Source organism: Lacerta agilis, chromosome 4, assembly GCF_009819535.1.
Source record: "Lacerta agilis isolate rLacAgi1 chromosome 4, rLacAgi1.pri, whole genome shotgun sequence".
Classification (NCBI taxonomy): Eukaryota; Metazoa; Chordata; class Lepidosauria; order Squamata; family Lacertidae; genus Lacerta; species Lacerta agilis.
The window spans coordinates 6,474,473-6,500,941 of record NC_046315.1 but is presented as its reverse complement, the minus strand read 5'-3'; the positions used below and the strand labels follow the sequence as shown (position 1 = coordinate 6,500,941).

The window sequence follows — 26,469 nt, the reverse complement described above, 5'->3', positions numbered from 1 at the left end:
GCAGCCTGCCTTTCCTGGGTTAAAGACTGGTGCCAACTTAAAAACACGGACCTGTTGGACTTGGAAGGGCACGACAACCGCTTTGGTTGGCATGCATACCTTCATTACGGGAAAGCGAGAATCCATAAAGGCTTTACGAATCACATTATTAGGAATGCCTTATTCAGAGTCTGGGAAAGGTATAAAGGGCTGCTAGCGCCAAAGACACCTGGGTGGATCTCTCCAGAAGAGGCTAAGGCACTCAAAAAGAGGAACATGAAAGGGAGCTGGTTAACATATAACACCTTACTGTTAGAAGAGGATAATCGATTGACAGTTAGGAAGTACGAAGAGGTTAAAGAGCAATTATCAAGTTGGCTGGACTATCACCAATTGCACGAAACTTTCAAGCAGGATAGGAAAAACGGATTTACAAGGGAACCGTCCAAATTTGAAACAGAGATACTAAATAATAATACCAAGATAATATCAAAATTGTACCAAATCCTCCTTGAATGGAAAGTCAAGGAGGAGGAGGTCAAAGAAGTTATGATCAGATGGGCACAGGATATCGGCCACCCTATTATGCTAGATCAATGGGAAAAACTTTGGAAGGTTACAATGAGGTTCACAGCATGTTATAACATCAAAGAAAATATGCTCAAAATGCAGTACCGATGGTACCTAACTCCATCAAGGCTCTCCAAAATGTACAAAAACCTAGCTAATAATTGTTGGAGATGCGGAGAAAGCAATGGTAATATGTTTCATATGTGGTGGACCTGTAAAAAAATCAAAGTTTTCTGGAATCTAGTATATGAAGAACTAAAAAAAATTTTGGGTTTGACATTTTGTAAAAAACCAGAGGCCTTCCTACTTAGCATCATAGGTAACGAAATCCCAGAGAAACTAAAAGACATTTTTTTATACGCATCGGCGGCCTGCGCGAAGTTTGATAGCGCAGAACTGGAAGGGTGAGAACGCGCCGGACATAAGGAGTGGCAAATTAAACTACAGGAATACGCTGAGATGGCCCATCTGACCAACTCCTTAAGAGGACACAACAGACAAGCCTTTGTGATAAAATGGGAGAAATATAGAAGGTATCTGCAAAACATCAACAACGGTATAAAGTCTATGGCGGCCTTTGAGTGACTCTGGAGTGTAGTGGGAGTGTAATATATGATATGGCTAAAAGTAGAAACTGAAATGTTCTGAAATGGAGGTAAAAGATAACATAGCAGTGTTGAGCACATTCATAATGACGAAAAGACTGTTCATAGGGATAGGATGGGAAGTTTAAATTAAGGGATTAATTTTCGAATGTTACTGTTTTTCTTTTCTTTCTTTTTTTCTTTTTCTTTTTTTCTTATTCTTCTTTTTTTTCTCTCTCCTTTTTAGCTTTTATGTTATGTTACGTTGTTGTTGTGGTTGTTGTTTTTTTTCTTCTTTCTTTTGTCCCCCCCCTTTTTTTTCCTTTTTTTTCTCTTTTTTTTCTTTTTCTTTTCTATCCTTCTTTCTCCTTTTTTTTTTCTTTTCTCATTTAGCATGTTTTTTGTTAAAGGATAAAAAAAGATAATATGTGTAGTTATATATTTCCATGGTATTTACTATTGGTAGTACTTCCTTTCTATTATGGGGTGTAAGACGAAGTAAGGAAAAAGAGACAACCACAAAGGGAATACTTATGATTTCTTTAGTTTATTAAATTATATAGTGGAATTTAACCTGTAAAATATGTATAAATGTATAAATGGAAAGTACAAATGGAAGGTATGTACAGAATGTTGGAAATATTGGTGGATGTAAGAATTGAAATTTAATAAGTATTTAATTTCAAAAAAAAAAAAAAGAAAGAAAATAATAGGGGGAAACAAGCGGCAGTTATTTCATTGGACGCCGAAAAAGCCTTCGATAGAGTTTCCTGGCAGTTCATGAAAAAAACATTGAAAGAAATAAAGGTTGGAGAGAACTTTTTAAGGGCAATACAAGCGATTTATGAAAATCAAACAGCAAGGCTTATAATAAACAACAACTTAACGAAAAGATAAGTATAACAAGAGGGACAGGACAGGGGTGTCCCCTGTCGCCGCTCCTTTTTATAATAATTTTAGAATCTTATTTAAAAATATAAGAGAAGATGAAAAAATAAAAGGGGGGTGGTGATAGGGAAAACGAGACATAAAGTCAAAGCCTTTGCAGATGACCATACTTATAACTACGAGAATCCCTTAGTTAGTATTCCTAATGTATTAAATAGGATAATGAATATGGTAACCTTGCAGGCCTGAAAATAAACTACGATTAAAACAAAGATGCTTGTCAAAAATATGTAAGAAAAGAAAAGACAGAATACAGGAGATTTCGGATTAAAAATTTCAAAAAAAAATAAAATATTTGGGTATTCAAATGACACAAAAATATTGATTTGGCTCAAGAAAATTATGTCGAAAAATGGAGACAAATAAAAACTAAATTGGAGGTTTGGTCAAAATTTAAAATTTCTTTATTAGGCAGAATTTCGATTATAAAAATGTGGGTATTGTCCAAAATGATTTATTTATTCCAAAATTTGCCGATAATAGGAGGGACGAAATTGTTCAAAGAATAGAAGAAGGATATATCAAGATTTATTTGGAATGGTAAGAAACCCCGTATTAAGTATAAAAATTTAATTGACCACAAGATAGAGGCGGCTTTGGGCTACCAGATTTAGAGTTTATACCCATGATTCGGCAACGTTAGTATGGATAAAGGATTGGATAGAAACTAAAGGATAATGACTATTAGATTTGGAAAGCGGGACGGGGCTTCGGATGCACTTTTATTTAATGAAAGAAAAGATAAACAAACAGAATGTATTTAATAATAACATCATCAGGAAATCGTTGTTTAGAATTTGGACAAAATATAGAAGATATTTCGAACCAAAGATACCTTGGTGGCTATCCCCTTTGGAATTATTGTCTGTAAAGAAAAGAAATATGGATTCAATTTGGCCGACATATAAGAATTTATTAGAGGCAAAAAATAATGAATTAAAATTGAAGGAATATGGAGTAATTAAAATTATTTAACTAGTTGGTTGCAATATTTCCAATTAATCAGAGGTTTAATCAAGATAAAAAATTGGATTTGAAAAAGAGAAGTCTAAATTAGAAGAAATATTATTGGATAAGAAAAAGACTATATTAAAAATTTATATTATGTTTTGTTAAAATGGGAGACTGAAGAAGAACAAGTCAAGGAATCTATGATAAAATGGGGGCAAGATCTGGGGAGACCAATTATGTTTGAAAATTGGGAAAATCTCTGGAAAAGGGACAGCCACTTAACACCAAACTACGATATAAAGAAAATATCTTAAAAATGCAATATAGGTGGCATCTGACGCCGGTGAAGCTAGCCAAGATGTATAAGAACTCAAATAACCAATGTTGGCGCTGTAATAAAGAAATTGGTACGTACATTCACATCTGGTGGCAGTGTAACAAAATTAAAACATTTTGGGATATAGTGTATAAAGAACTTAAGAAAATGTTGAAATATTCTTTCAAGAAGAAATAGAATTGTTTCTATTGGGTATGATGGACAGAGAGATCAAGACCAAAGATAGGCATATAATCATGTATGCGGACCGTCTCAGCAAGGCTGTTAATAGCTAGAAATTGGAAATCTCAAAAAGTACCTAGCAAAGAGGATTGGCATTTAAAAATGCTAACATATTATAATTTGGCATCCAATATGAAGAACTAAAAGGAATAAACGAGATAGAGAGAGAGGAGAAGTGGAAATTATTCAAAGAATATATGAATTTGTATGTTGAGAAGGCCAATCTCTTAGTAGAGTATTAAAGACCTAAATAATAGAACTTAATGATAAAGAAGAGATAATAGAGCATGCAGATGGAGGAAAAGAAGATATTAATACAGTAAGGAGTAGACTGAGAAGTAACAAGGGGTAGGGGGGTGGGTAGCTATAGAGGGTGGGGTACGAGGAGGGAAATTAAGGGAAGGAGGGAAATTATGTTTGTGCTTTGTTAATGTTTAGTTAATCTATGTATTTATGCTATGTATCTTTGTTATTTTCATGTATTTTTGTAATCTTTATTATTATTATTATTATTATTATTATTATTATTATTATTATTATTTTCTTTGTAAACTTTGAACTTAAATAAGTCTATTTTAGCAAAAAAAAAATTCTTGTATATCGTCTCCCAAAACATTTTGATTTCATTACAGTGCCACCACATATGCATATACGTGCCTATTTCTTTTTTGCATCGCCAACACTGATAAATTGTTAAATTGCGATTATAAAATTTTTGCCAAAATATTAGCTATCAGATTAAGTAACTCATTGGAGGATTTAATATATAAGGACCAAGTGGGCTTTGTGAAAGGAAGACAAGCTAAAGAAAATATAAGAAATATAATAAACATACTGGAATGCCTAGAAAATAATAGAGGAAAACAAGCAGCCATATTGTCTTTAGACATGGAAAAAGCTTTCGATAGGGTCTCGTGGCAGTTCATGATGAGAGTATTAAAAGAGATAAACCTAGGAGATAAACTTGAAAGAGCAATCAAGACCATATATGAGAGTCAAACAGCAAGATTAATAATTAACAGTAAATTGACAAAAAGCATAAACATAACCAGAGGGACTCGACAAGGCTGTCCCCTGTCACCACTCCTCTTTATAATTGTCTCAGAAATTCTGCTAAAAAACATAAGAGAAGATGAAAAATAAGGGGTGTGGTGATAGGGAAAAAGAAACATAAGATCAAGGCCTTTGCCAATGATATACTCATTACAACAGAAGACCCTCTGAATAGTATACCGAATGCGCTAAATAAAATAAATGAATATGGTAAACTCACAGGATTGAAAATTAATTATGATAAAACAAGTATGCTTGTGAAAAAATTTGGAAGACACAGAAAAAAGGGAGGTACAAGAACTTTATGGGCTAAAAATTTCAAAGAGAATAAAATATTAGGCATCCAATGACGATAAAGGCTTAGATTTGGTATAAGAAAGCTACGTGGAAAATGGAAGCAAATAAGAAACAAATTGGAATCGTGGTCTAAATTAAAAATATCCTTACTGGGCAGAATTTCAATAGTCAAAATGTGGGTATTAGCTAAAATGAATTATTTATTTCAGAATTTACAATTGTTAGGAGGGAGGAGTTATTTCAAAGACTGGAAAAAAAGACATCTCTAAATTCATATGGAATGGCAAGAAGCCTCGAATCAAATATAAAATATTAATTGATCACAGGGAAAGAGGCGGGTTTGGGTTACCGGACCTAGAACTCTACCATGATGCGGCAGCGTTGTCCTGGATTAAGGATTGGATGGAATTAAAAAACGAGTTATTGGACTTGGAGAGTGATGGTTTGGATTTGGATCGCACTGGTACCTTTTGAGGGGAAAAATAAACAAACAAAATGTGTTTATGAATAACATACTAAGGAAAATCACTCTATAAAATTGGATGAAATATAAAAGGTCTTTTGAGCCAAAAACACCCTGGTGGCTATCCCCCCTCGAGATTGTGACCGTAAAAAAGCGGAATATGGATATAAATGGGCCAACATATAAATCTTATTAGAGGAAAAGGAAGGTGAATTAAAATTAAAAGAGTATGATGTAATCAAAAATATTTAACCAGTTGGCTATAATATTTTCAAATTAATCAGAGATTACAAGAAGATAAGAAAATTGGATTTCAAAAAGAAAAATCAAAATTAGAAGAAATATTATTGGATAAGAAAAAAATATATATAAAAACTTATATTATATACTGCTAAAATGGGAGACAGAAGATGAGCAAATTAAAGAATCCATGATAAAATGGGACAGGATTTGGGGAAACCAATTATGCTAGAAAAATGGGGAAATCTATGGAGGAGGGATAGCCAACTAACACCGAATAATGACATCAAAGAAAACATACTAAAGATGCAATATAGGTGGCATCTGATGCCAGTTAAGCTGGCCAAAATGTATAAAGGCATATTTAGTATTAGATTCTGATGAGTTGTTGAATTTTGCTTTGTTTGATATATAGTAGTGGTCAAAATTGTGGAAGCCTTTTGGGAAAAAGTGTATTTCAGAGGTTTGATGGCTCATAACACCACTTCTTTTGGAGTAATATTATCAAATTATATATCAATGGGAAGATAATTTAATCAAGAATGCAATCCAACAAAGTTTGTTCAATTACCCGTATTCTATCAAACGTTATAGCCAAATAACCAGAAAAAGGAAGCACAACTTGCTTAGGTTGACTTTTGTCAATGTGTTATGTGATTGCTATCAAGTTGGTTGGTTTTTTGTGTTCTTTTATTTAGTGAGGTTGTAAAAGATAATAAAATAATAGAAATGGCACAAAGAGTTGACTGGTCACCCAGAAAGCAATGTAAAATAGTACTAATAAGTGAACAAGGATACAGTTATGAAGAAATTAGAAGAGAGATTGGGGAAAACTTAACCAAAGCTGGCATTTCTATATTTTTGAAGAGGTATAAGGAGACTCAGTCACTACAAAATCGGAGTGGTAAAGACAGGAAAAGGTCACAAAGGAAAGTGACGATCAAATAATGTTGAGGCTGTCCCTACATGACAGAAGAAAATCATCTGGGTGCATACAAGATGACATGGCGAAATGTAATGTGAAGTTGAATGCAAGGACTGGTCTAAAGGCTAGAATTCTAAGGAAAAAGCCATTGTTATCTCTCAAGCAACGGTTGAAAAGTTTAAACTGGGCTAAAACCCATGTCAACTGGACAGCGGAACAGTGGGACAGTGTTATTTGGAGCGATGAGACCCAAATCTCCGTGCTTGGTATGGATGGCATGAAATACGTGAAGAGAAAAAACAGTTGTGGGCAACTGGGAATATAAATGCCCCAGAATCCAGGAATAAAATACTTGAGCCCAAACTGAAGCGTTCCACAGGTGATCTTTTCCCAGATACTGAAACATTTATATATATTTATAGAAATATTTATTTATTTTCTATTTCAGCAGGATTCAGCTCCATGTCATGCTGCTGCTGTGTGCAAAAGGTGCTTTCAAGATAATCCTATTCCACTGCTGGAATGGATTGGGAGTGGCCCAAACTTTAACCCAATCGGAAATCTATGGAACCGACTAAAGAAACTTGTTAGTCAGAAGCAACCCAGAAATAAGGCCCAATTAACAGAGGCAATAATTCACTCTTGGTTTCACATTATTACAGCTGCAGAACTAAAAACTTGAATCACTTCATGGGAAGGCGTTGCAAGGCGGTAATGTAAAGCTAAAGGTTACCAAAGATTACCAAAAGGTTTCACATTTTTTCTTTATGATTGCTGTTCTAATAAATACTCCTAAATAAAAGTTATTGCATTACATTCTTCATTAAATTATCTTTCCATTGATATATAATTTCATGGTATTACACAAAAGTGGTGTTATGACCCATCAAACCTCAGAAATACACTTTGCACAAAAGGTTTCCACAATTTTGGCCACTAGTATAAGTTGTTCATTTTAAAGTTAATGCTCTTTTTATATGGGATTAGACAATTGTTATTTATGTTTCATGTTTATATATGTGTTGGAAGCCGTCCAGAGTGGCTGGGGCAACTCAGCCAGATGGGCAGAGAATAAATAAAAATTATAATTATTACTACAAGTGGTACCTTGATTTAAGAACACTCCTGTTCTGGAAAAGATTAAATTTCTAAACCGAGGTTCCACTGTATTACTGTACTATCATCATCATCATCATCATCATCATCACTGCTACTACGACCTGAGATTCAATAAGCCTAGCTCTTCTATGGGATGGATTTTGTTTGGCCCAGTCATGGCATCTCCTCCATCTCCAAGGTCAGTCATCAAAAACAAAAACAGAGAACCTGAAGCTACATATCTTTCCTAACAATTCTGAAGCTAACATTTAAGATGGCCTGGGCGGTTCAGAGCAGCCCAATCATGGTAGAAAAAGGAATAATTTGAGGAAGATTGTTCAAAGAAAAAACTGTGAGTTCTGTGAAAATATATGTGGTTGGTCACATAGTGGTATTTTTTGAATTTGCAGGCAGATAGGACGATCCCACAGAGAGCCATACCAAGAGAGGCCACGATCCCACAATTCTCCTCCATGATGTCCTTATGCAGAGCTCTCTCGTCAGGATCCAGCAACACCCACTTCTCGTCCGTGAAACGAACAGCGACATCTTCAAAGCACACTGGACCCTAAAAGAAAAAGGGAAATGACCTCCTCTGAGACAGCATCAATATGATCTGCTACGCAATGCTCTGTCGTTTCCTTCCTGTAAATTGTGGTGTTGTTTCAATGGGATTGCTTTGCTGCACATTTTAATTCTGGGTGCTTGTTTTATTCTCTGTTTTAATTATGGGTGTTCCTCTTTGTACAAATAGGTGGTATTCTGCCTACGCAAGCATTCCAGTTTGCCTGATGGAAGGATCCCCTTTTTCCTCTCCTCGTGAACTGGTTCTGGGGAGTTCCCTCCCAATGCCCTAGAGCCAATCTCAAGGGTTCATGGGGGAATGGAGAGGGGGAGGAATGGGGGGGAGCCCCATTTTGCAGCGGGTGGAACTTGTTAGGGGAATCCAGGCCACTATTTTTTTCTCATTTGTCCACTGCTTAGAACCCAATTTTAGCATTCAGTGATCAATCAAGAAATAAAATAAGCCTATTGTAAGGTTTCTGTGGTGGTTTCTCGTGAGTAACGAGGCAAGACTCTGTTCCTTCTATTTACAGTTTTAATCGTGCCTCCTTCCTTGCCGGCTTGGCTGTGTGGGCGCTGGGGCTCCCTGGCATCCCCAAGCCCTCTCCTCGCCTGTCCCGCTTCTTGCTTCTCCTTCCTGCTGGAGGACGTCCTGCTTTCCCCACTGGAGGTGTTGCTGCTGTTCCCACGCTGCTGGGGCTGTCTGTATTTCCACAGCCCCTGCACGGCCTCTCTGGGTACGGATGATTCCCTGACACCTATTTTGGATGACCAGCTGTCTTGGATCACCTAGCTAGCAGAGATTCCTGCAATGCAGGGGGTCTCCTGGCTCTGAGAGACAAGCAAGGAGGGTGGCTTCTGGCAAAAGGAGAGGGAGCCACCGGTGGCTCCTCTTTATCCTGACTCACCTCAGCCTCTTGACCTCCTTCCTCTTCTGCCTCTGATTCTGCACTGCATTCTGCCACAGAGTCTCCCAGCTCACTAAGCCCTGTTACCCCTTCAGCTGCTGACACCTCTTCTTCCCAGGCTTCTCCCTCTTCCCCCTCTAACCGCCCATCCTTCTTCTACCTCCACTTCTTGGACTCTGAGCCATCTTCCCTTCCTGGTTCCCCGGCTGCTTCCTCCCACCATTCCTCCATGCCCAACCAGACCATGACATTGCTCCAGCCCTCAGCCTCTGTCCCTACAAGGCAGCTTCCCCTGACCTGATCTGGTTCCACAGCCGCTGCTTCCCTTCTGCCCCCATGAAAAGACGGATCAGGAGCTCTTGCCAGCATCATTCTGTCACCTGGAAGAGAAAAAAGTTAAAGAGGACACCAGGAGTGCCTGCTTCTCTCACAGGTGAAACAGGACAGCTTTGGAAAAACATTTGCACATGTTTCCTCTGTTGTGCAATGACCCTGAGCGACGTCACACAGAGTTAAAGTCCTAGGGACTCCTTTGTTTGAAGAAGGGAGATTTCGTGGGAGTCATTTTTTTCTGAAAGGCCAAATGAGTTTGGGATCCTGTGATCTCCAGGAAGGAGAGCGTTGCAGGCCTCGCCCCTCCCTGGCAGGACCCTCTCCTCCCCCTGCATGAGCAGATCAGGCCCCCCAGGCTGGCATCCTCCCCTGCTGCAGCCCTGGGACCCCCACCGCCTCCCCACTGCACCCACTGGGGGGAGAGAGAGAGAGAGGAGACTCACCAGATCCCAGGAGGGGACAGCCATGCAGCCCTTGCAGGAGAGGACTGGGGAGGGAGGGGGCTTGGCTCTGGAGGACCTGGCCCCCTCTTGCTTCCTGGCCTCTCTAGGAAGGCAGCTCAGTTCCCTTTAACCCTTGCAAAGCCGAGTCCACCCAGCTCAACCCTCTCTCGATTGGCAGAAGCTCGCCTTTTTTCGCCTCAGCGTGGAGGCAAGGCGCGGGCCAGCGAGGAGGGGTGCCACCCCGTCGCCTCTATGCCGCGCTCCGCACGGGCCAGCCGAAGGCCGAAAAAAGCCTCTGAAAGAAAGGGAGGAAAGGAATACAAAGCAGACGCTGTCAAGCACCAGCTTTGCTTTCCTTCGCCCCACTTTCAGCGGTTTTTCTCTCCGCAGGCTGGTTTGAGGAGCCGGGGCAGGGAGAGGGGCGGGCCCCGTAGCCGAGGGGCTAGAAACGCCCCTGCTGAAAGCATCTCTCCGCCCGCTCAGTCATTCCCTGCGCTGCTCTGAGGTAAATGCCACAGGCATGGAGGCGGCTCTACCAATGAAAGGCCAGGGGGTTTCAGTGTTGTCTTTTGCCTTGAAGAGTGGAAGTTGAGGTTTGCGGAGAAAGGCAGACTTGGGTCAATTCCGTTTCGTTACGTAGACATTTACTTTAAAGGTGGGAGAAGGAAGTATAGTCCTAATTCTGCAAGTGGCGCAGTGGTCTTTCCACTCATGTGATTTACATGCTCTGAAATATGGGATCTGGATATTGCCCATCTCATTACCCTGGGGAGCCACATTCTGCTAGAAGGAGGCCAGGATTATCCCCCAAGTCTTGGGATGTCCCTCCCCTGTAGTTGTACTTGGAATCCAGGAGAAAACTCTTGGAATAGCCTTGCCAGGTGCTCAGGGACGGACTCACCTGTCCCCATGTCCTTCTCTTTGCAGATGTGCTGCAGTTGCACATCCCTCCCCCAGGGGTGAGTATTGGAGAGAACCAGAGCAGGGACTCAGACCTGCCCTCCTTGCCCCCCACTCTGCACTCTCGGATGTGGAGAAGCCCTCCCTTCTTGAGGAACTGACAGCCTGACTTTTGCCTTTCAGCTGCTGGAGGAAGATCAGCTGTACCTGCATGGGTTTCTGAAAAATAAGTCCTGACAGACTAATCTTGTAAAGAAGTTGGTAAAATGTGGGCTAGACAATGCTACCATTCAGTGGATTTGTAACTGGCTGACTGACCGAACCCAAAGGGTACTCATCAATGGCTCCTCTTCATCCTGGAGAGAAGTGACTAGTGGGGTGCCACAGGGTTCTGTCTTGGGCCCAGTCTTATTCAACATCTTTATCAATGACTTGGATGATGGGCTTGAAGGCATCCTGATCAAGTCTGCATATGACACCAAATTGGGAGGGGTGGCTAATACCCCAGAGGACACGATCACACTTCAAAATGACCTTAACAGATTAGAGAACTGGGCCAAAGCAAACAAGATGAATTTTAACAAGGAGAAATGTAAAGTACTACACTTGGGCAAAAAAAATGAAAGGCACAAATACAGGATGGGTGACACCTGGCTTGAGAGCAGTACATGTGAATAGGATCTAGGAGTCTGGGTAGACCACAAACTTTACATGAGTCAACAGTGTGATGCAGCAGCTAAAAAAGCCAATGCAATTCTGGGCTGCATCAATAGGAATATAGCATCTAGATAAAGGGAAGTAATAGTACCACTGTATTCCGCTCTGGTCAGACCTCACCTGAAATACTGTGTCCAGTTCTGGGCACCACAGTTCAAGAAGGATACTGACAAGCTGGAACGTGTCCAGAGGAGGGCAACCAAAATGGTCCAAGGCCTGGAAACGATGCCTTATGAGGAACGGCTTAGGGAGCTGGGTATGTTTAGCCTGGAGAAGAGAAGGTTAAGGATGTCATATAGAGGAGGGAGAAAGGTTGTTTTCTCCTGCTCCAGAAAAGTGGACACGGAGCAATGGATTCAAACTACAAGAAGGAATATTCCACCTAAACATTAGGAAGAACTTCCTGACAGTAAGAGCTGTTGGACAGTGGAATTTGCTGCCAAGGTGTGTGGTGGAGTCTCCTTCTTTGGAGATCTTTAAGCAGAGGCTTGACAGCCATCTGTCAGGAATGCTTTGATGGTGTTTCCTGCTTGGCTGGTGGTTAGACTGGATGGCCCTTGTGGTCTCTTCCAACTCTATGATTCTATGATTCAGAACTGCCAGGCAGCTCAGCTCAGGGGGCTCCGAACCCTGAAGTGCTCCAAGCAGGAGACGGCCAAAGCCATCCTGGTGAGTGATAGGTGATGTGGGGGACCCCCATGGGGGAGGGTGGGGCTTTGGGGAAGTGGTTGTCCATCTGCCGGAGAGTAGGACTGAAATATACTTGGAGTCGAGTGTGAATTTCATGCTCTTTATTCAGCTCATAGTAGTAAGGAATGAAAGTTTCCCCAAAACGTCTGCTTTATATACACTATTTACACAATGGGCCCCACGTGAATGGCTAATTCCGGAATACTCCTGTGGGCCAATCAGGTTGCGGATTCACTTCCACCTGGAGCCGGATTGGGGCAGACTGCTGCATTCTGAATCATACTGTTCTAGGACCAATCAGACTGCTGCATTTTGGATCCTATTCAACTCAGTACATAACAAGGACCCTGCTGGCTTAGGGCATGGGAAGCCATTCCTGCAGAAAGCCAATGGGGAGAGAACCAGAACAGGGATTGGACCCCTCAGACCTGCTCTCCGCTGGCTGGGCTCTTTGCCTCTCACTCTGCAGTTGGTGGTGGTTGACGAAGGATGAGGCGAGGTGTTCAGTAGATTCTTATATTCTCAATTTCTTATCTTGATTCTGATTTAATAATTTAATTTTTTATTGAATTTTTTTATTAAAAAAAAGCTTACAGATAAATACATGCAAACATACAATCTCCCACCTATTTTGATTCTGATTTAATTTATTACTTTTATTTATTTATTTATTTATATTTTATTTTAACACTTTTATTTATTTTGCACAAAGCAGCCCATAGCCCTCCTTCCTCCTCACAGCTGTTGTTTTTGTTTTGGTTGATATTATTGATTTCAGCCCGCTGAGATTCTTGACACGGGCGAGCTTTCGTGGTTAATTATTTGTTTGTTTGTTTTTATTTGATTTGTTTTTTTATTTTAATATTTTTGTTCTTTTTTAATATTTTTATTTTATTATTCTTTAGTTTAATATTTTTATTTTACCTTTTTATTTTATTTGGGGAGGAGCTTGTGCATCTGCCAGAGAGAAGGACCCTGCTGGCTTAGGACATGTGGTTGTGGATCCCCTAAATTTACACTCTATTATGGGACTATAATATAATGAATGAAGAAGTAAAACAAAAAATGGTCAAATGGGCACAAGACATCGGCCACACTATATATTTAGAACAATGGGAGAAACTCTGGCGCGAGGATATTCGCTTTACCACCTGCTACACAATAAAGGAAAACTTTGGTAAAATGTTTTACAGGTGGTATTTAACACCAGCCAAACTTGCCAAAATTTATAAATTAAAATCCAACATTTGTTGGAAATGTACCATGGAACCTGGAACAACATTTCATATGTGATGGGGTTGCAAGGAAATAAAGAATTTTTGGGGAATAATAATATATGAAGAACTTAAGAAAATGTTAAAAGTCCCCTTGATAAAAAAATCCCGAAGCTTATCTGTTAGGGCTGGTGGGCAAAAATATACCACTTATGGAAAAAAAAAACTTTTTGTATGCAACAACAGCTGCCAGGGTAGTGATTGCCACTCAATGGAAATCTCAGGAAGTAACAGCAAAAGAAGAGTGGATTTGCAAATTAAGTGAGTATATAGAATAGGCAAAATTAAGCTCAATTATAAGATACCAATCAAATCAAAAGTTAAGAATGGAGTGGAAGTATTTCGAAGATTATACGTCAAAATATTGTTCTAAAAACAACATGCTAGTAGGCTTAGAATAAACAATGTAAGCAATAATAAAACCAAAAAAGAAAAATCAGAATTTAACAAATACAATCTCCTATAGAATGCAAGGACAAAGTGTATAAAGAAATATAAAGGCAAATTGCTGTGGAGGGAAGTAGAGGGTGGGTGGTGGGTTTTATAAGCGTATAATTATGTAGTTGTTGTAATTTAGGTATTATATTTTATGTTAGGGAATTATTGGTAATTTTGGTAATTATGTATATATGTTGTTTCAAGAAAAGCTTAGATTAAAAAGAAAAGAAAAAGAGGGGAAAGAAACCATCCGAACTAATTGCCAAAATCCCTGTGTTGAGCCTTAAACAATTAGGCTCCACCCCTGGGCTTTCTCATTGGTCAGTCAATAAACCCGTTACTTCTCTCCCCCAGTATGACATCTCCAAAAAGAGTGATAAAAGCCAAACCTCCTGAAAAAAATTGGGGGGGGGGAAAGATCCCTAGGCCTTTAAGAGTTGGCTTCTTTTCCCTACACCCATAGATCTCAGGAGATTACAACATAAAAACACAAAACACCACATTTTAAAAGAGCATTAGATGTCAATCAGCAAAAGATCTGGTTAAAGAGAGGCTGATTTGCGTGATTCCTAAAACTGTATAATGGTTTTTTCGACCTTTATATGAATTCGTTGATGGGAAATGAGCTTGTCCTTCCTACGGAAGCTCTTTCCACATTCAAAGCACTGATATGGTTTCTCCCCTGTATGAATTCTTTGATGGGAAGTGAGTTGGGAGCTCTGACTGAAGCTCCTTCCACATTCCACGCACTGATATGGTTTCTCCCCTGTATGAATTCTTTGATGGGAAGTGAGACTGTGCCTGTGACTAAAGCTCCTTCCACATTCCAAACACTGATAGGGTTTCTCCCCTGTATGAATTATTTGATGGGAAGTGAGACTGTCCTTCCTACTGAAGCTCTTTCCGCATTCAAAGCACTGATATGGTTTCTCCCCTGTATGAATTCTTTGATGGGAAGTGAGTTTGGAGCTCTGACTGAAGCTCCTTCCACATTCCAAACACTGATAGGGTTTCTCTCCTGTATGAATTCTCTGATGGTAACTTAGACTGTGGCTGTGACTGAAGCTCTTTCCACATTCTACACACTGATAGGGTTTCTCTCCTGTATGAATTCTTTTATGGGAAGTGAGAGAGGAGCTCTGAATGAAGCTCTTTCCACATTCCATGCACTGATAGGGTTTCACCCCTGTATGAATTATTTGATGGGAAGTGAGAGAGGAACTACCAGTGAAGCTCTTTCCACATATCACACACTGATAGGGTTTCTCCCCTGTATGACTTCTTTGATGGGAAGTGAGATTAGAGCTCTGACTGAAGCTCCTTCCACATTCCAAACACTGATAGGGTTTCTCCCCTGTATGAATTCTTTGATGGGAAGTGAGACTGTCCTTCCTACTGAAGCTCTTTCCACATTCAAAGCACTGATATGGTTTGTCCCCTGTATGAATTCTTTGATGGGAAGTGAGTTTGGAGCTCTGACTGAAGCTCCTTCCACATTCCAAACACTGATATGGTTTCTCCCCTGTATGAATTCTTTGATGGGAAGTGTGACTGTCCTTCGTACTGAAGCTCTTTCCACATTCAAAGCACTGATATGGTTTCTCCCCTGTATGAATTCTTTGATGGGAAGTGAGTTTGGATCCCTGACTGAAGCTCTTTCCACATTCAAAGCACTGATAGGGTGTCTCCCCTATATGAATTCTTTGATGGGAAGTGAGACTGTCCTTCCTACTGAAGCTCTTTCCACATTCAAAGCACTGATATGGTTTCTCCCCTGTATGAATTCTTTGATGGAAAGTGAGTTTGGAGCTCTGACTAAAGCTCCTTCCGCATTCCAAACACTGATAGGGTTTCTCCCCTGTATGAATTCTGTGATGGAAAGCGAGTTTGGAGCTGTGACTGAAGCTCTTTCCACATTCCACGCACTGATAGGGTGTTTCCCCTGTATGAATTCTTTGATGGGAAGTGAGAGAGGAGCTATCAGTGAAGCTCTTTCCACATTTCACACACTGATAGGGATTCTTTCTTGTATGAATTCTTTGATGGGAAGTGAGACTGTCCTTCCTACTGAAGCTCTTTCCACATTCAAAGCACTGATATGGTTTCTCCCCTGTATGAATTCTTTGATGGAAAGTGAGTTTGGAGCTCTGACTGAAGCTCCTTCCACATTCCAAACACTGATACGGTTTCTCCCCTGTATGAATTCTGTGATGGGAAATGAGACTGGAGCTCTGACTGAAGCTCTTTCCACATTCGAAGCACTGATAGGGTTTCGCCCCCGTATGAATTCTTTGATGGGAAGTGAGAGAGGAGCCATCAGTGAAACTCTTTCCACATTCCACACACTGATAGGGTTTCTCCCCTATATGAATTCTTTGATGGGAAGTGAGATGGGAGTTATGACTGAAGCTCCTTCCACATTCGAAGCACTGATAGGGTTTCTCCCCTGTATGAATTCTTTGATGGGAATTGAGAGAGGAGGTCTGACTGTAGCTAATTCCACATTCCACACATTGATAGGGTTTCTCCCCTGTATGAATTCTTTGATGGGAAGTGAGATTGGAGCTCTGACTGAAGCTCCTTCCACATTCCACACACTGATAGGGTTTCTCCCCTGTATGAATTCTTTGATGGGAAGTGAGACTCACTTTCTTAATGAAGCTCTTTCCACATTCCATGCACTGGTATGGTTTCTCCCCTGTATGAATTCTTTGATGGGAAGTGAGACAATAGCTGTGACTAAAGCTCTTTCCACATTCCATACACTGATAGGGTTTCTCCCCTGTATGAATTCTTTGATGGGAAGTGAGACTGTGGCTGTGACTAAAGCTCTTTCCACATTCGAAACACTGATAGGGTTTCTCCCCTGTATGAATTCTTTGATGGGAAGTCAGATGGGAGCTCTGACTGAAGCTCTTTCCACATTCCACACACTGATATGGTTTCTCCACTGTATGAATTATTTGATGAGAAGTGAGAGAGGTGCTCTTCCTGAAGTCCTTTCCACATTCCTTGCACTGATAACATTTCTTTCCAATGAGATTTTGTTGATTGGAAGTGGAATGGGAGCTCTGACTGCAGCTTTCTGCATACTCCAAATTTTTACATGGCTTCACCTCTCTGGGAATTTTATTGTGGTCATCCTTGTTCTCGATTTCCAATTCATCACAATCTGCAATGGAAACAAAAAGGTATTAGAACCTCAGGAACAAATGGAGAAGAACTGAAGGGAGTTGGGTATGTGTTCATTACCTGTGTTTTTTGTCATTAACCAACATATTTATTATTAGACTCTGATGGGTTGTTGAATGTTGCTTTGTTTGATATACTGTAGTGGTCAAAATTATGGTGCTGGAGGAGACTCTTGAGAGTCCCATGGACTGCAAAAAGATCAAACTTATCCATCCTTAAAGAAATCAGCCCTGAGTGCTCACTGGAAGGGCAGATCCTGAAGTTCAGGCTCCAGTACATTGGCCACCTCATGAGAAGAGTTGACTCCCTGGAAAAGACCCTCATGTTGGGAAAGATGGAGGGCACAAGGAGAAGGGGACGACAGAGGATGAGATGGTTGGACAGTGTTCTCGAAGCAACTGGCATGAGTTTGGCCAAACTGCGTTAGGCAGTGGAGGATAGGGGTGCCTGGCGTGCTCTGGTCTATGGGGTCACGAAGAGTCAGACACAACTGAACAACTTAACGACAACAACAGTGGTCAAAATTGTGGCAGCGTTTTGGGGAAAATGTGTATTTCAGAGGTTTGATGGCTGATAACACTTCTTTTGGAGTAATGTTATAAAATTTTATATGAATGGGAGGATAATTTAATCAAGAATGCAATCCAACAAAGTTTGTTCAATTACCCGTATTCTATAAAACGTTATAGCCAAATAACCAGAAAAAGGAAGCACAACTTGCTTAGGTTGACTTTTGTCAGTGTCTTATGTGATTGCTATCAAGTTGGTTGGTTTTTTTTGTTCTTTTATTTAGTGAGGTTGTAAAAGATAATAAAATTATAGAAATGACAAAAAGAGTTGACTGGACACCCAGAAAGCGATGTAAAATAGTACTATTAAGTGAACAAGGATACAGTTATGAAGAAATTAGAAGAGAGATTGGGGAATACTTAAGCAAAGCTGGCCTTTCTATATTTTTGAAGAGGCATAAGGAGACTCAGTCACTACAAAATCAGACTGGTAAAGGCAGGAAAAGGTGCACAAAGGAAAGTGATGATTGAAGAATGGAGAACATGACAGAAGAAAATCATCTAGGTGTATACAAGATGATATGCTGATATGTATGTGAAGTTGAGTGCAAGGACTGGTCTAAATGTTAGAATTCTAAGGAAAAAGCCATTGTTATCTCTCAAGCAACGGTTGAAAAGATTAAACTGGGCTAAAACCCATGTCAACTGGACAGCGGAACAGTGGGACAGTGTTATTTGGAGCGATGAGACCCAAATCTCCGTGCTTGGTAGTGATGGCATGAAATACGCGAGAAGAATCAGTTGTGGGCAAAATTTGCGTCATTAATGGGAATGTAAATGCCCCAAAATCCAGGAATGAAATACTTGAGCCCAAACTGAAGAGTTCCGCAGGTGATCTTTTCCCAGATACTGAAGCATTTATATATATTTATAGAAATATTAATTTATTTTCTATTTCAGCAGGATTCAGCTCCATGTAATGTTGCTGTTGTGTGCAAAAGGCGTTTTCAATATAATCCTATTCCACTGCTGGAATTGACTGGAAATAGCCCAAACTTTAACCCAATCGAAATCTATGGAGCTGACTAAAGAAACCTGTTAGTCAGAAGCAACCCAGCAATAAAGCCCAATTAACAGAGCCAATAATTCAGTCTTGGTTTCACATTATTGCAACTGCAGAACTAAAAACTCGGTTCACTTCATGGGAAGGCGTTGTAAGGCCGTAATTAAAGCTAAAGGTTACCAATGGTTACCAAAGGTTTCAAGTTTTTTCTTTATGACTGCTGTTCTAATAAACACTCCTTCACAAAAGTTCTTGCATTACATTCTTCATTAAATTATCTTTCAATTTATATATAATTTTATGGTATTACTCCACACAAAAGTGGTGTTATGACCAATCAAACCTCAGAAATACACTTTTCACAAAAGGTTTCCACAATTTTGGCCACTAGTATAAGTTGTTCATTTTAAAGTTAATGTTCTTTTTATATGGGATCAGATTATTATTATTTATGTTTCATGTTTATATATATGTTGGAAGCCGCCCAGAGTGGCTGGGGCAACCCAGCCAGATGGGCAGGGTATAAATTAAAATTATTATTATTACTACAATGGTACCTCCTGTTCTGGAAAAGATTAAGTTTGTAAACCGAGGTTCCACTTTATTACTATCATCATCATCCTCCTCATCACCACCACCACCACTGCTACTACTACCTGAGATTCAAAAAGCCTGGCTCTTTTCTGGGATAATTTTTGTTTGGCCCAGGCATGGCATCCCCTCCATCTCCAATGTCAGTTGTCTCTTTGGTCAACCCAAGACTGACAGGAGCAAAAACAAAAATACCTGAGGTATTTTTTCAATTTCCAGGCAGATATGACGATCCCACAGGGAGCCTTACCAAGAGTGGCCACTATCCCACAATTCTCCATGATGTCCTTATGTAGAGCTCTCTGGTCAGGATCCAGCAACGCCCACTCCTCATCCATGAAACGAACAGTGAGATCTTCCAAGCACACTGGACTGTGGAGGCAACTGAAGGGATTTTTGTGATATTAATCAACCTGGTTTCTGTTGCCTTCCAGTCAATGCATGAAGTCAGAACTAACTGACAAGGGAAATGGCTGAGAGAAGTAATTAAAGAGGTAATACACCCTAATCAGACAGGATTCATACCAGGAAGACAATTCTCAAATAACACAAGAAATATAATAGATATACTAGAATATTTAGAGTTCAAAATAGACAAGAAGGCAGCATTATTACTGTTGGATGCCGAAAAGGCATTCGATAACATCTCCTGGGAGCTTATGAAAAGACAAATCGAGAAAATTGGATTAAAAGAAAATATGAGAAGAGCCATAGAGCAATTTATAAGCAGCAAAGAGCAAGGCTAATAATAAATGGAAATGTAATGGACAGCTTCCCAATAACTAAAGGAACAAGAGAAGGGTGTCCTCTTTCGCCCTTGCTCTTTGTACTGGTATTAGAAGTTCTTCTAAATAACATCAGAAAGGAAATCGCTGACGATTTAATAATAACAACACAAGATCCTAAGGAAAAATATACCAGTAGCCTTAGAAATAATTAAAGAGTATGGCAAAGTGGCAGGACTGAAAATAAATTACCGTATATTGCGGCGTATAAGACGACTGGGCGTATAAGACGACCCCCGTCTTTTCCAGTTAAAATATAGAGTTTGAGATATACTCAAGTACAGATTTTCCACCCGGTGTATAAGACGACCCCCGACTTTTGAGAAGATTTTCCTGGATTAAAAAGTAGTCTTATACGCCAGAATATACTGTACCGGAAAACCACCTTAATAACTAAAAACCTAGATAAAAAAGAAAAAGAAGAACTACACCAATTGACAGGATTAGAAATTAAAAACAAAGCGAAATATTTAGGAATCCATATAACACCAAAAAGTTTTAACCTATTTGAGGATAACTATAAAAAGGCATGGAAAGAAATCAAAACAAACATGGAAACATGGAACAAACTACACCTTTCGTTATTGGGAAGAACATCGGTCGTTAAGATGAATGTCATACCAAAGATGATATTCTTATTTCAAGCAATACCAATTCTGGGGGGCATGAAATGTTTTAAGGAATGGAAAAGAGATCTGGCAAAATTTATATGGAACGGCAAAAGACCGAGGATTAAGTATGAATTGTTAACTGATAGGAAAGAAAGGGGAGGGTTTGCCATGCCAAATTTAGAACTTTACCACGCGGCAACTGGTTAAGAGAATGGATAACTTTGAAAGATCCTGAAATTCTTGATTTGGAAGGTGTGGATAATAGGTATGGCTGGCATTCCTACTTGCTATATGAAAAGGTGAAGGTCCACAAGGGTTTCCTTAACCATCTAGTACGGAAATCATCTAGTACGGAAATTTAATCTGGGTGAAATTTAAAGGAATATTAGAACCAAAAATTCCACTGTGGACCTCACCCATAGATGTAATTACAATCAAAAAATTAAATATGGAAGGAGGAAGAGCCACATACCAAATGTTATTGGAAGAAAAAGCATGAAGAAATTAAAGAATACCTTACGGATTGGCTGCAATATTTTCAAATATATCAAAGATTTACAATTGACAAAAAAATTGCCTTAGCAAAAGAAAAAGAAAAATTTGAAAAAGAAGTGCTCCAAAGCAAAGGGAAGTACATTTCACGCATTTACAATTTATTATTGGAATGGGAGCTTAAAGAGGAAGAAGTAAAATCGGTGATGGTGAGATGGGCCCAGGACTTAGGTTATAACATCTTAATGGAGCAGTGGGAAAGATTGTGGCAGGCAGACATAAAATTTATAGCCTGCTACAATTTAAGAGAAAATGTACTAAAGATGGTGTACAGGTGACACCAGACACCAGAAACATTGGCAAAAATGTATAGAAATGGATCCCCTTTGTGCTGGAGGTGCAATAGTAAAATTGGGTCATATAAGCATATGTGGTGGACATGTCCCGTTATAAGCACTTATTGGAATGATAAATATGAAGAGCTCAAAAAATTGATAAAATGTACATTTAAAAAAAGACCAGAAATGTTCCTATTAAGTATTTTGCCAAAAGAAATTGAAAAAACAAAAGGAGTATTATGTATGTACGGCACAACAGCAGCAAGAATGCTAGTGGCTAGAAACTGGAAAAATAAGGCTGTGCCAACAATAGCAGACTGGCAAAACTTAATGTTAGAATATTTGCAATTAGCAATTTGCAATTAGCCAAAACAACGGGTAAAATAAGAAGACAGATGATGCAGGAAGTATGGAAAGATTGGAGGATATTTAAGGAATACTTATTAGGTAGTGGTATAAATGGAATCCTAACAGCAGACTTAGATTGAACCTTTGAACAAGCAAATAGAAAGTGAAAGAAGAAAGAAGAAAAATATGAATAATAAAAGGAAATTATAGCTGTAAGTTAAGTCATAATATCACGAAATGCAGAGAGGATAATTGGAGGTTTGAGAAGGTGTTAGTACAAGTGTGGATAGTTGTTATGTATGTAAGCATTTATGTTTGATGTAAAAGTTTGTAAGTAGTTATGTGTGAAGATGTGAATATATGTGATGTGTGTGTTTATTTGTATGATTTGTATGATTTTAAACAATAAAGAGACAGATATGGACCATTTGTATCTTGTGAAAAATGGATGCGTGGCTCTAGTAGGGGTCCTCACCCGGGGGGTCCTCAGGAGTTTCTCCCCACCCCCACCCCACACTTCTGTCTCCTTTTTTCTTGCACTTGGACTCTCTGCAGCTCTCAAGACAGACTGCTGGGATGGGGTCCCTTTTACTTTACTCTCAGGGCCAGGTATGTATCTGGCCAACCCCCTGAGGGCCAAGTGGGCAGGGCTAAAGACATCTCCCTTGAAATTTAGGTGGGTAATTTTTTATTATTATTATTATTATTATTATTATTATTATTATTATTATTATTATTATTATTATTATTCTATTAGATAGCTTAACACACACACAGCCTTTGATTCCAAGCTCCCTGGGGCCAGGTGAGTAGCAGCGCCCATTTCTGGCTGCTTTGCCAGCAACAATCCTTTTGGGACAGAGAGGATGTGGTCCTGGGATGCCCTGCTCTGGGTGCAAGGGGATTGCTGCAGTGGCCTCCATGTGGAGCTGCCCTTGGAGATGATTGGGAAACTGGTCTGCAATGCAGCAGCCAGACTATGAGTTGGGACCCCTCTCTTTATTCCTGGCCTTTCTCTCCCACTTTAACTTCCTTCCTCCACGTGGTTTTTTTTGGGGGGGGGGTAGTCCACCTCCTCGTCCAGCTTTGGAAAACCATTTGCACATGTTTCCTCTGTTGTGCAATGAAGCTGAGCGATGTCACACAGAGTTAAAGTCCTAGGGACTCCTTTGTTCAAAGAAGGAAGATTTCGTGGGAGCCATTTTATTCGGAAAGGGGGGCCAAATGAGTTTGGGATCCTCTGATCTCTAGGAAGGAGAACGTTGCAGACCTCACCCCTCCCTGGCAGGACCTTCTCCTCCCCCTGCATGAGCAGATCAGCCCCCCCCCCCCCAGGCATCCTCCCCTGCTGCAGCCCTGGGACCCCACTGCACCCTCTGGGGGAGAGAGAGGAGACTCACCAGATCCCAGGAGGGGACAGCCATGCAGCCCTTGCAGGAAAGGACTGAGGAGGGAGGGGGCTTGGCTCTGGAGGACCTGGCCCCCACATGTTTGCTTCCTCTCCTCTCTAGGAAGGCAGATCAGTTCCCATTAACCCTTGCAAAGCCGAGGCTCTTGGATGGAATCTGAGCATCTCCCTCTGTTGGCCGGAAACCAGAGGAACAGCTTGCAGGGAAAGGTCTTTGCAGGAGGCAAGGAACTTCCTCCTCGAATTCAGGAGTGGAGAGATAGGAGGGGGTCCGAGGGTCATCTAGTCCAACCCCCAGCAATGCAGGAATCTCAGCTAAAGCATCCCTGTCAGATGGCCGTCCGATCTCTGCTTAGAAACCTCCAAGGAAGGAGTGTCCACCCCCTCCCAAGGGAGACCTTTCCCATGACAAACTGCTCTTAGATGTCCCTTAGGCAGCGGGTCCTGAGTTCTAGCACTGCTGAAACAATTGCACTGGCTACCAAGGAGGAACCAAGCAAAGTTTAAAATAAATAAATCCTACACTCATCATAAATAAGTAATATTTTCTTATGCATGCATTTTATTGTACTATACAAAAGTATGCCATTTCCCTTTCCATAAATGCATAATTGCTAATTCAATGGACTGAAAATGGATGGTTGTTGTTATTATGGTTAGGGAAGCTTTTAATATTTTATGGACTATTGTATTTTAATATTTTGTTGGATGCTGCCCAGAGTGGCTGGGGAAACCCAGCCAGATGCGTGGCGTATAAATAAATAAATAAATAAATAAAATTATTTAATTGATCAGCTGAGTGTTCTCCTTTCTAAAGAGGCAGGTGCAATCTCCACGGTTGCTAACAGCATAACGTTGAAATATTAGTGGAATATGGGGAGCCCTAGATTATCTGCTTGGCATGCAGAATGTCCCTGGGTCAAACCCTGACATCTCCTGCAAGGGCTGGACGAAATCCCTGCCTGAAACTCTGGGTAGCTGCTGCCAGTCAGTGTAGACCAGGGATCCTCAAACTATGTCCTGTGGGCCGAATCCAGCCCATCAGGGTCGCGAATCTGGCCTGCATGGTCATCTCAGAACCCGCCAAGTGTCCGAGGCCGAAAGCATCTTGCTGCCCGCTCAGTCATTCCCCGCACCTCGCTGAGGTAAATGCCACCGGCATGGAGGCGGCTCTACCAATGAAAGGCCAGGGGGTTTCGCCCGGGGATGGGGTAGTGTTGTCTTTTGGCCTGAAGAGTGGAAGTTGAGGTTTGCGGAGGAAGGCAGACTTGGGTCGATTCCATTTCGTTACGTAGACATTTAATTTAAAGGTGGGAGAAGGAAGTATATTCCTATTTCTGTGACTGGCACAGCGGTCTTTTCCCTCATGTGATTCACACGCTCTGAAAGTTGGGATGTGTTTTGATATTTAAATTTTAAAAGGGTGGAGTGGAACCGGATATTGCCCATCTCCTTGGCCTGGGGAGCCACATTCTGGTTGAAGGAGGCCAGGATTAGCCCCCAAGGCCTGGGATGTCCCTCCCCTATAGTAGGACTTGGAATCCAGGAGAAAGTTCTTGGAATAGCCTTGCCAGGTGCTCAGGGAGGGACTCACCTGTCCCCATGTCCTTCTCTTTGCAGATGTGCTGCGGTCGCACATCCCTCCCCCAGGGGTGAGTATTGGAGAGAACCAGAGCAGGGACTCAGACCTGCCCCCCTTGCCCCCCACTATGCACTCTCGGATGTAGAGAAGCCCTCCCTTCCAGGAAACTGATAGCCTGACATTTGCCTTTCAGCTGCTGGAGGAAGATCGGCTGTACCTGCTGGAGGTGATTCAGAAGTGTCAGGCAGCTCAGCTCTGGGGGCTCCAAACCCTGAAGTGCTCCAAGCAGGAGACAGTGATGGGTGGTGTGGGGGACCCCCATGGGGAAGTGGGGGAGGGAGGGGCTTTGGGGAAGGGGTTGTGCATCATCTGTGGGAGAGGAGGACCCTGCTGGCTTAGGGCATGGGAAGCCATTCCTGCAGAAAGCCAAGCGTGGAGAGAACCAGAACAGGGATTGGGCCCCTCAGACCTGCTCCCTGCTGACTGGGCTCTTTGTCCCCCACTCTGCCGTTGGTGGTGGTTGACGAAGGATGAGGCTATGTGTTCAGTGGATTCTTATATTCTCAATTTCTTATTTTGATTCTGATTTAATAATTTAATATTTTTTGAAAAATATTGATATCAAAGTTTACAGATAAACACATACAAATATACATACATACAATCTCCCACCTATTTTGTTTCTGATTTAATTTATTACTTTTATTTATTTATTCATATTTTATTTTAACACTTTATTTGCACAAAGCAACTCAGAGCCCTCACAGCTGTTGCTTTTGTTTTGGTTGATTTTCTTGATTTCAGCCCGCTGAGATTCTTGACACGGGTGAGCTTTCGTGGTTAATTATTTGTTTGTTTTTATTTGATTTGTTTTTATTTCAATATTTTTGTTCATTTTTAATATTTTTATTTTATTGTTCTTTAGTTTAATATTTTTATTTTACCTTTTTATTTTGTGCACATTTGTGCCTATTTCGTATATATTTATTTTGTACATAGAGGGGTACCAGTAGTTAGGGCTAGGGTTAGGCTTAGGGCTGGGGTTGGGGTCAGAGTTAGGCTTGGATGGGCATTTTAGATAGTTAGCAAGTTTAGAGAGGACGGTGGGAATTTTTCCTGGAAGAAATGGGCAGGCTGTAAGTAGGATTCCTTCCCTTTCTCTTGGCCCCCGGGCAGGGAGAGTGCATCCTGGGGTCCCCAGCACAGCCTTGGCTCTCTAGAAATTGACCCCGCCAATCTTTTCCAGAGAGCTCAACTCCTCCACACTCTTTCCCTGCCTTCCCCTTTTCTCTCCCCTCATTATTTACATGTATTTTGCATTTCTCCAACTGCCCATTTCTCCCTGCCAACAATTGTTATCCTCACAACAACCCTGTGAAGTAGATAGGCTGGGCTAAGGTCCACCAGGGCACTTCATGACTGAGTGGGGATTCAAACCCTGCTCTCCCAGCTCCTCCTAGCCCAGCCCTCCAACCACTACACCTCTGCCTGGCTCCATTTTGCATCTCTCCAGCTGCCCAACACCATCAGCCTTCTCCCCCTTCCTGGGGGCCTCTCTGGCTCTCAGGAAGTCTCCACCACCTTCCTCTCTCGCCCCCCTCCCAGACACAAACACA

At 40.9% G+C, this 26,469-nt stretch overlaps 1 protein-coding gene across 1 annotated transcript; it reads right to left on the bottom strand.

Annotated features, from left to right (window-relative positions):
* Positions 1 to 14,355: 14,355 nt before the first annotated feature.
* Positions 14,356 to 24,875, bottom strand: LOC117045044 (zinc finger protein 91-like). Its single transcript, XM_033145831.1, has 4 exons — positions 24,866 to 24,875; positions 23,264 to 23,293; positions 16,663 to 17,106; positions 14,356 to 16,581 (listed from the first exon to the last, which is right to left on the bottom strand). The coding sequence occupies exons 1-4, from the start codon at positions 24,873 to 24,875 to the stop codon at positions 14,504 to 14,506; spliced, it is 2,562 nt and encodes an 853-aa protein (XP_033001722.1). The 3' UTR covers positions 14,356 to 14,503.
* Positions 24,876 to 26,469: the final 1,594 nt, after the last annotated feature.